At 31.9% G+C, this 11,855-nt stretch overlaps 1 protein-coding gene across 1 annotated transcript in view; it reads left to right on the top strand.

The window, feature by feature from the left end:
• Positions 1-11: 11 nt before the first annotated feature.
• LOC143085453 (E3 ubiquitin-protein ligase HERC2-like) overlaps positions 12-11,855 on the top strand; it is a 154,300-nt gene continuing 142,456 nt past the window's right edge. Inside the window, exons 1-2 of the mRNA XM_076261800.1 lie at positions 12-23; positions 11,008-11,109. Of these exons, the coding sequence (XP_076117915.1) occupies positions 11,035-11,109 (75 nt within the window). The 5' untranslated portion in view covers positions 12-23; positions 11,008-11,034. The remainder of the gene's footprint in view (positions 24-11,007; positions 11,110-11,855) is intronic.

The following is an 11,855-nucleotide window of genomic DNA, read 5'->3' as shown; positions in this document are numbered from 1 at the left end:
CATTCTCTGCTTTTTGCAGAATGGTAAGGTCGAAAATTAACAAAATATATCTTACACTGCCATAAAAGTTGTGTTTTAACAACTTACAATATTGTTTATACCCTGACTGACATTCAAAATTGCTGAATATATAATTTCTCATGAGCTGTGAAAAATTATGCTAACTGAACTGTCTTGACCTGTTCTGTTGACCAAATCAGTTACTTTGCATTCCATAATATATTTTATTATTACTTTTAAAACTTGCAAGTACTCACCTCAAAGTCCACTGAACGTATACGTTTATCTTCATTTTAACAGAAACAATATCGAATATGAGGCAGGCATAATAACCTGCGAATGTATTATTTTTTTTAATTCAAACATGTTAATTGAAGAAACGGAAATACCGTAATGTTCCCGATTTTGGTTCTGTTGTCAGGGATTTAGCTGTGACGTTCTTTAAGTTATGACGTCATATTCAATGTAAACAAAAGAAATGCTTTCATCAGGTAACGTTTTTTTCATATCAAACAATTGTTAAAAATGAATTTGTATTGAGTTCCAATCTTTTATTTTATGTTCCCGATTTTTTTTTTTTTTTTTCATTGATTTTTCAGAGATATAACTCTATATATAGGGTTATTACAGAAAATAACTTGCGTGTGTTAGGTATCAGGTCTGTTCGCGCGCCACTTTCGCACCCTACACGTTCGCACCCAAGGTCCGTTCGCACTAAAAACATTTGCGCCCAATTTTAATTCAAATTCCAGTTCAATAATTGGAAATTATGATTGTTGTTTTAAATTGCTTTGGTGTAAATAGTGAATGTATTTATAGCTTGGTATGAGTAAAACATTGAAGATTTTGAATGAAAAACACAAAAGATAATTGTTTTTGACAGCTTGGTCACTTTGATCTGAAACAATTTAACAATAAAATAAAGCAATACACTATTATAACCAAAACATGATCAAATTTATTCAACACACAAAAAAAAACGTAGTCAGAATCTCACTTAGTTGTTTTGAAACAAGTCAATTAAACAAAGTTATAGGAATACAGCAACATACCTGCCAACTGTCACTATTTGCGGGGGATTTCCCCCATGGAGGCTCCCAAATTGAAATTTTTAAAGAGCAATTATGTCCACAATATTAACAAAACAATTAATTTTACAATGAATTGAGGCTTATAAAAGTATGAAGAAGCCAAAAAACAACATTACACTGTATTTGAAGGCCCCCTTGAAGGTTTTTTAGGAGTATGGCAGCCATCTTGCACGCAAAACCCCCATGGGCATTTTGAAATCTTGGCAGGTATGCAGCAACAGAAACATGATTAAGGGTTATTCAACACAAAATAAAACGTTGACAGAATCCCACTTTATTTATAGAAAGGATTATATTTTTTTTTAACAATACACTATCCAAAACATGATTAAAATTTATTCAACACAAAAATAAAATGCGGTCTCACTTTATTTTAAGACAATGACCAGAAGAATACTCTTGCCAAAATTTGCATGATTACAAAAAAAGCAATTAAAATTGGGCGCAAACGTAGGGTGCGAACAGACTTTGGGTGCGAACATGAAGGGTGCGAAAGTGAAAGGGAGCGAACATGAGTGGGCACGAACGGACCCGGGTTCCGTGTTTTATTACAGATTTTCTTCCTAAAGTTTCTAAATCTGTAATAACATATGTTTGTTATTTGTAAAATTATTTATAGTGGGCTCTAGGGAACTCTTGAGACTTGGCACAGAAACTACATGCATAGCCTTGATAACTAATTTCTTAAGTTTAATTAATACATTTTTGATTAACCTTGGTAAATCAATGAGACGAGGCTATTAAGGGATAATTTTAGCTGTAATAACAAGGCTTGGGAATTACGGAGAAACTTGCGCAGAACCTCATTACATGCTCTGGTCATTATTTCTTACAATAAATTAAAATACATTGTACATTTGTACTATTAAGCATGATCTATGTCTGAGCAAATCCTTTGAAGTGATATAGAGAAGCTGTGATAACACCCTTTAGTTATTTCAGGCATATTTTTTCCGTGAAAACATATAGGTGTATTATGCAAAATGGCAAACTATGAACTGTTATATCTTTCAATAGTTAAGTATACATATAGACAAAAGTTTTTACAAATTTTAACGGAACTAATGATGTATACTGTCCCTTTGAAACATGTAACATACATGTACGTATGTTATCACAGTTCTTTGATTTTTTAGTCTACAATAACAAATGTATGTTATTTTCCTGTAAAAACCCTATAGAGTTATATCCCTGACTGTATGTCAGAGTTATTATGAACCTTAATAAGAAAATTAAATACCCTGTAGTCTTCAGGCTTATAACCACAGGTTAGGAATCCAGTTCCGTTCTCCCTGATTCACGTTCACCCTGATACCTTTTCGCCCTGAGTCCATTCAACCCTGATATAATTTTTTTTCTTATTGTTGTCTAGTTGCCTAATGTATTTGAACAAAATAATGTTTAAGTTTGTTGAAAATTCACCAAATATTTGTATTGCTGCAACCATACCCAGGTTTAGCAGCCCCTGCTTTTAGGTCTGTATAAATCAAGTCTTTAGGCCAACAGATCAAATTAAAAAAATATCCCAAGTTGATCTCTAGGCCAGTACTTATAATGTCTTATAAAAGTTTATGATGGACTTTGGATCCCATATCTAACAGTTTATATCGATAGTTTTATGTTTTTATTGATGCAACTATTGGAGAGGGGCATAAAGAGGGTGTATCTGCATGGAAGAACGCGAAATAAAATTGCCATTTCACGATGACCAAACAATTAAAAATTTCTTGCACATTGATCTTTTTACTGATTTCACTAAACACAGTGAATAACGAACCTTTTTCACGGCTGCATGTGAAATAAAAATAGCAAAACATGTTGCAGGAAAATAACCATTTACCACCCTCATTGGAATACCTAAAATTCCTTAAGCACACTCCAATGAAATATTATGTCTCAGATGAAGAGCTATTAAGTTTTAATTATCTGATTTCAATAAACCAAAACATAAAAATTATTAAAATAATTACATGAAATACATATTTCTACTAAATAATTATGTATTCATCTGAAACCAACATTAGATTTTTTTGTCAAGGGTTGTGGAGTCTGGCAACAACCAACCTGAACCTGCCATGCACTGAATTGTTACTGAATATTTAAGTTCACAGTATACAAACTTATTTATATAAGTTATAGCTATATACAGATATATAGAAATACATGTACATGTAAATTTGTATATGTTTAAATCATTTGTATATATATATGTCAAGGTGATGGGTTTCAAATATTTTAAAAAACAATTTCTAGCTAAAAGATTATTAACAACATAATGGACCCAGGGCGAAAAGGTATCAGGGTGAACGTAAATCAGGGAGAACAGAACTGGATTCCTAACCTGTGGTTATAAGCCTGAAGACTACAGGGTATTTAATTTTCTTAAAGGGAAAATTTGCGATTTTTTACTTATGGTTTAAATATGTTCATTATGACATAATATATATATTCACAAAGTTTTATCGCTATATGTGCAGTAATAAAGGAGAAATTCAATAATTAATGAAAAAATATTAACAATTTCCTGTAGGTCGTGACGTTTTCTCCTGGTTTTTGCATGCCGGGATTTAAAATACAATCATTAAAAGTCTTGGTTTTTAATCATATTTTAACGTAATCGTAAGCGCGCCGATGACTTATGCTTTATCTAATAACCAGCCGATAATAAGAAGAGAAAACGCACAGACGTGCAATTGTACACATTGATTCATGAGATAAATTTTCTATGTTAAACGTATATATTCGAATTATTTTTTTAGACAACACAAAAAGTTATAAATTTATTGTTAATTAATGCATTTTCGGACTGATAAGGTGAACAAATTAAAGTACAATAATCTGTAAAGACAATATGTTGGTGTACTCTTATTGACCTTTTACTGTCTCTGCTATGACTAGGTTTATACGATGTATGTATTCACGGTTCTGTGGCAATACTCGTAGATGGCTTGTTGAAAGGTAAATTGTTTATTCGCACTTCGGTATTTAACCACGCCTCTAGGGCACACCTTACCAGGTGTGACTGTCTATTCGGATCAGTGGATTATAAAACAAGGGAGCATTTAATACACACATTTAAAATACATATTCAAGTTGGTGACAAACGAAAATAGATCGCCGTGGAATTATTTAATTATATTTGGTGCTATTATTTATTTGAATTCAAATAAATTAATTTACTAAGAAATAAAAAAAATCGGTTAAAGACTGGAAACTTAATTCATGTGTCAGAATGAAATGATATGCACCTCTTGTCCTTGATTTATGTCTCATAAAAAAGGGGAACTTAGAAATTAGAAATAGCTTTACCAAAAGCATTTTGATTGTCTTCATTAGGCAAAAAAAGTGTACGGGAACACTCACATTTAGACTTTTGAAACCCATGTATTAATTAATATCTGAAACTATCTGAAGATAACTCTACCGAAGCGGAATATATAATATGTACGAATAAAGAAAAAATACCTTTTTTTAAATCTTTGCACATTTATGATTAATTATTGTTATCTATTGTTCATTTAATTACTTAATTAGTACCTAAAATGTGTCTGACGCTTAGCATTAAATCTTGATGTGGTAAGAAACGATTATTACATATAGATTATATTATTTGGATGAGGATTTGAGCTAGCCTATAAAAACACATTAATTAGTTAACATACATTCGAGACCAAAGGATATTAACTTTGATAATTCAATTAACTTTTACTCACATATTTTTCTCTAATGATTTGTGTGTGCTTGTTTCTATAGAACAGTGTATATATGGTCAAAAAACTAATCCTAAACAGTGGCGTAGCTGGGTCATATTCACGTGTACGCCCGAACTTTGGCGAGGAGTCTGAGGGGGTGACAAACCACTCAATGCCAACCCCGCCCCCTTTGCTGGTAGTGGGTCCAAGGGGACGGAGCCCCCGAAAGCGATCGAGTTATCGAGAATGACATACCATTCCTGTCATGCAGTAAAAAATCATTGATAGTAAGATACTTTTGAATCTAAATGGTATATTTTTATGTTTAATTTTGAGAACTTATTCATTGTGTTAATTGGAAGCTAGCGGACATTGGTTGTAGAGAAAATTTCAAACCAATATTACTTTCAAATTGTTTAAAATCGTGAGTGAGCGAGCATACAATCGACAAAAGCATCTTTTAATGAACACGAAAAAAATATTTCTTAGAGATGCAATATCACATCTGGAACACGATTTTTTTCCATAAGAAGTGAATCAATTTACCAGTCTTTTCCAGGAATTTAAAAAAAAGTAAAAATTTTCTTTATTATATTTTCTTGATCTGGAATTTAACGTGTGCCCATATATCACATTTTATGAAGGTTTATAAATTGAGCGCTATCAGTAAAGAACAGAAAAATAAACGAAAACATACGCTTTCAAAATTTTGCTATAGACATTAATCATAAAAAAATCTTCCAAATTCTATAAAATTCGATGAAGGTTCGACAAGTAGTTAATGTAATTAAGAAATAAAAAAATATTAAGCCCAAACTGTGACCACTTATTAATTGCAGAAAGAAATACCTTTTATCCGTAAAATGTGGGGGAAATTAAAGAAATAATTGCATTATTATATTGCACTGGATACTTTTTTTTTTTTTATCAGAGAGTCATTCAAAAATCTTTGTCCACATTCGGAACCTAAATATTGACTGCGCTGACGACGCTATGTCTCGCTTTTGCGGCATAAGTCACATGCTGGACAACAATGCAAACCGCATATCGAATCTCAGCAGATAATGAATTGCTTTAAATATAAGAAAAGTACGCAGAATTCACAGTAGATTCAGACGTTTACAGAAAATTGGAACAAATATATGAAATGAACTATTTGATTAAAGTAAATTTAGTCCCTTTTTATTGAAAATTACAATCCATTGAAGAGAGAAGCACAAGGCTGATGTGCTTTTGACCAGTTTTTCTTATTTTATTTAGATAAAAAAAATATTTTCAAAATTCAAGTGTACGCCCGGGCGTTTTGACGTAAACGTAGCTATGCGCATGATAAAATCATAACAAAAAATGTCTTGTTCGGAGAATTATAGTACTAACAGTCGTTCCAGTCCGTCAAGAGAGACAGATTTTGACGAGTATGGTCAATTTGGGTACGCACTAGAGCCAGAGTATACCGAAGAAGAGCTCCATGAAATGGAAGCTGCAGAAAGTTCCCGAAATCAAGATATCCTTAGCAACTCTCGCCAGTTTAACACAGATTGGTGTTCGTGTACTAAATGCATAGTTATGCCGTTAATGACGGAATGTCTTTGTTGCCACGAATTTACTCTCGTTGATGGTAATATTAAATTGGGTGAATGCATTAGTGACAATATCATTTCAGAACAGTTTGTCTGAACCCGGTTGTTCTTGAAACCAGCTATATAAGTTTTTTGAGGTACAAGCGCCATAGAGGGAGAGCTCCAGACGTACTAACTCACAGCTAAAGCCGACTAATGGCTCATCGTCAGTTTGTTTGTTGGGTCAGAAAAGGGCAACCACTTGGCAAGAGAAACAGAGTGACTATTCCAGCTTGTGTTGTTAACATTATTAGGGAAGCATTTCCGTCACAAGATGGTGTTTATGAAGGCTTTAGAGAATGTGAAAGTGACATGTCAGACTCGGAATAGTTGTAAAATAGACATATGTTAGATTTGAGGCTCAAAATATTCTTTTGTATATGTATAGATAAAATATATATGTCTGCTTTAATTCTTTCATGTTCGCATTTAGTTGAATTATACAATATACTTTTACTATTGTTCACTGTTGAAGGCCATACCGTGACTTGAATAGCTGCTTAAGTCCACTTCATTTGGGTACGTGTCTCCCAAGAAAACAAACCACAACTTCTTATTTAATCAAATGACTTATCTTTTTGCGAAAGTTTGGTATGCAAAAGTACAAAGTTATAAATGGGTGTCTTGCAATATCGAAGTGATAATCTATTTGTCAGATCTCTTATATCTTTTGACGAAATCAAACCATCATGGTATATTCTGCATTTGTATAGACCGAAGTGTACTAAATGATATTCATATTATACATGTTAAATGAATGAACAAATGTTATATTTCCTATTTTAATAGGAAATATTTCCTGTTATAGATATATTTTGAAATTCCGAATTTGTAAAATAGGAAATATAACACAAATATTAAACCTGTCTTTTTATTGTTTTCCGCCCGTGTCTGCTCAACGAATTTAATGTCATCTTTCCCTATTTTTGAATGTAATGATAAGTCTGTTCAACTGGCAAGACTACCCCTAAAGCGGACAAGCAGTTTATTCTTTAAATTGCTGTCAATGAATATCAAGAAAGAAAATAAATACCGAAATTGATTTGAAACTTTAATACTCAATAGTTTTCCTAGAAAATATTCACATCCCTTGGGGATTATTAGTGTACGTCCAGTTGCATATATATTACATGAATGTCGGAACAATTGTGATGATGACGAGTTTCTTCCTTTATTCGAGAACAATCTAATGGAAATATAAATCTGTGATTAACTTCGATGAACTAAAGCAAGTTATATATCGACCTGTATTTAAATCAAATTGGTTATCTTCTTCTTCTTCTTCTGGTATACAATAGCCTATCGAATTCGTTGATTACATACTGTTGGCATACGTGGACTAGTCTATTTACAAAACCTTTACCCCAATTTACACAAATGTATGTTTCTTTCTTATGTTCAATGTATACATGTATATATTTTAATTTGCGCTATAGTTCCGTAACTTCCTATCCAGGCGTATAAACGAATCGTCGACAAGTGCGTCATTTTTTAAATCAATATTTCTGGTATGCTCCAATCTGTCCTTTACTATTGACAACGAGTATATATTACATTTTCTCAAATTAACCCTTGGAAAAGATATGTAAATAGATTTTTATTTCTTCAAATATTTTTTTTGGGGTATTATTTATATTTTTATAAATAAAATTCTTTACACTAGAAATGTTATTTATAAACAAGCGTATGAGTTAAGTAATGTATAGTATATTATATCACTTTCGGACACGCAAGACAGAGGTGTATATTATACACCTGATAGTTCAAAATGGAAAGTTATAAGTTATCGGCCGTGTACACTGATCAATACCTACAGAAGTGAAACGATGCATGAACTTGCAAGCCCGACAGGAAATCGCTTGAATACCTGGACGTGTCACCTCACACCCCTCACAATACCTTTGGGAGTAATACCTTTAGCCATGCTGATGATCAGATGAGGGAAGATCCGAATTTATTTGAATAAAGTTTATTACTTTAAAGAAGTATGAACGAATTAGATTTTCTAAAACAATTTTCACGGAACACTTATTTAAGATTTGAACTTTGACTTTTTAACTAATTCCAATATTAACAGTTTGAAAATAACAGATTATGGTTATTTAAAAAAAAAATAAGAACATTTTCCGTATTAAGTTAGTTAGTCAGATAAAACAACCGTACGATTGACAAGATATCGACACGCAATTACGACTACATCGGTTACTGTAGTTTTGGTCCTTTGTGGTTTATAGACATATCGTGATTTTTAATCGTAGAAGATAACAAAATGGCGGTACTCAGAGAATTGATACTCAAAATTTAAAATCGATGGTGATCTCTTATATAGCGGAATAAAACTTTAATATCTATAAATTTGAGAATTTTTATACAGAATGGAGATAATATCAATTTTTGATTTTTTTGCGAAGTTTCCCTTTAATAAGGTTCATAATAACTCTGATATAAGATAATTAATTATTAGACTGTTAGATATTGTTTCTGTTATAATGAAGATAAACATATACTTTCAGTGGACTTTGAGGTCAGTACTTGCAAGTTTTAAAAGAAATGATAAAATATATTATGGAATGCAAAGTAACTGATTTGGTCAACAGAACAGGTCAAGACAGTTCCGTTACCATAATTTTTCACAGCTCATAAGAATACAATGTATATTCAGCAATTTTGAATCATTTTACTCTCATGAAAATTTTCTTATGGTAAACAAAATTAAAAAAAAAAGAAAATAGCAACAAATTATAGGTTTAATATTTGCTCATGAATCTGACATGAGCTTTTGTTGCTCATACAGTTTACAAAATATTGATTTTAAATATTTTTTGATTATTGACTTTTGAATTGACAAATATAAAATTTGCATTAAAGAAAGTGGCCAAAAGTTAGATTATTACAGCATGACCTGATTTTGATTTAAAGCATTTTATGCTGTTCATACTGTTGTTTAATGCATTTTTTTTTTATATTTTAATCCTTAGACTAGTTACTTTTTTTTATTACTTTCCACTCCAGAAGTTGGAGCTGTGAATGTTTTCATCTGTTTTTCTCAGAAAAGTGTTCAACATAATCATGAGAAAGACTTCTTATTTGGTCAGCAGCTTCGAAGTGCTTAGTTATAATGTGTGTTTTTGTCATTTACATTGTACTACATTGTACTAGTAGCAGTTTGTCATGTTTGTTGATACTTTGAATTTTCAATATGTTGAATGTCCATCTGATGAGTTAAGCCTTTTTCAACTGAATTTTATAGTTCGTTCTTATGTTGTACTGTTATACCACTGTCACAGGTTAGGGGGAGGGTTGGGATCCCGCTTACATGTTTAACCCCGCCACATTATTTATGTATGTGTCTGTCCCAAGTCAAGAGCCTGTAGTTCAGTGATTGTCATTTGTTTATGTGTTACATATTTGTTTTTCGTTCATTTTTTAATATAAATAAGGCCATCAGTTTTCTCCTTTGAATTGTTTATCATTGTCATATCGGGGCCTTGTACAAAGCTGATTATGCGGTATGGGCTTTGCTCATTGTTGAAGACATACAGTGACCTATAGTTGTTAATGTCTGTGTCAATTTGATCTCTTGTGGACAGTTGTCTCATTGGCAATCATACCACATCTTCTTTTTTATATGAACATTTCATCACACAATTCTCCAATATCAATTACCAGAATGACTTCATATTTGGCAATTAGCTCAGCACTGCTTAGTTGTAATGTGTACGTATGCTTTTCAGATCTGAATATCTTCTACCTCCTGTTTTCAGTTACTTTAAATTAAGGAGGGTGTGCTTTGGATGAAAATGCATGCAATTCTTGCCTTAATTGGAAAATAACAATATTTTACTGCAACCAATGTACTAAGTCCTATGGCATATGACATCCATTGCTAATATAGCCTAAAGTGATATAAAATGTATAACTACATGTATTTTTTCACCACTACAATACAATGTACTTTTAAATTTTTGATTGTTTCAATTAATTTAGAGTTTTTAAAGCTTTCTCAAAATATTGTCAGAGCTATGTAGTTTATATAATTTATTAAATTTGACAAGAAAAACTTTTTGGTGATGAAAAAACCCCTCTTTAATTATATAAACAAATTTTTCTTTTCCCCACATGCACAGATCTATTAAAGGAGCACTAGCTACATGTACGAGAGATATATAAAAAATCTAAAATATGATTTTTTTGTTCAATCATTAATGAAAGTGAAATAGTCAAATAATACTTGGCTTTTAGCAGCCAGCATGATTCAATTTTGTCAAAATACGTTTAGTCACATTGATGATAAATTATTCATGTGAAAGTGAATAATTCAACCTCATTGAATCTGTATTCATTCGGACTTTAATCAAAAGGAATTGCACAAGTTCACTATCTATTTATACATGTATGTATATTTATGTTAAAGTTTATATTGCTTATATGATCATCAGAGGTTGTCGGAGGTCAACTCCATAGTTCATTAGATGGGGTCTACACTAAAATACACTGGAAACAAAGATACATGCATGCCCTGTAAATTGTTTTTTTACAAAAATGTATGTCTGACTGAAAATTTAACATCTTAGGTACATTTTTATTTTTTGTTTCTGATTTCAGGGGTAAAGATTGCATAAACAATTTGAAATGAGTTGGTCACCTGACACAAGACTCCGCCCACAGCAGAGATTAGATTCAAAATGGATGAAAACAGACCTACAGGTATTAAATGAATAAAATAGAGAATGGAAATGGGGAATATGTCAAAGAGACAACAACAGGACCAAAGAGCAGACAACAGCCGAAGGCCACCAATTTGGTCTTCAGCACAGCGAAATCCTGCACCCAGAGGTGGTCCTCAGCTGGCCCCTAAACAAAATTGTGTACTAATTCAGTGAAAATGGACGTCACACTAAACTCAAAAACATATAAATGGACTAAATATAAAAAAGCATACAATTAACAAAGACCAAATGTGTTTTTAAGAGAGAGAATTTCAAGTCTAAATGTGTCAGGATTGAAAGAACCTTAGCCTACCAATATGTGGGACATATACTGATAGACTACATACATGTACATATACAGTTTACTGAGAAAGGTGAATGAGTATGTACTATTCAGAAACACTACGGGTATGGGTTTTGCTTATTTTAAAATGCTTAAAGGTGACCTATAGTTGTTGTTAATAAATTTCAATTTTATTTGGTCTCTTGTGGAGAGTTGTTTCATTGCGAATCATACCACATCTTCTTATTTTAATACACCACATTTATAAGACTAATTAGAGTTTCCTTTCAAGAAATATTTATACCCACTTAAACTTTAATTTGGAATATTCCATGCCAAGATTTATGTCTTGCGTTGTCAAACTAGACTAAGGCCTGCTGCTGCATTAACAAAATATTATCTTTTGATAAGGTAAGTTTTAGGAAATGCTAGTCCATATGATATCCACCATTTAGCTTAGA

Source organism: Mytilus galloprovincialis, chromosome 8 (genome assembly GCF_965363235.1).
Source record: "Mytilus galloprovincialis chromosome 8, xbMytGall1.hap1.1, whole genome shotgun sequence".
In the NCBI taxonomy this organism is placed as follows: domain Eukaryota; kingdom Metazoa; phylum Mollusca; class Bivalvia; order Mytilida; family Mytilidae; genus Mytilus; species Mytilus galloprovincialis.
The sequence above is the reverse complement of the archived record's forward strand: the minus strand, read 5'-3'. Positions and strand labels throughout refer to the sequence as shown.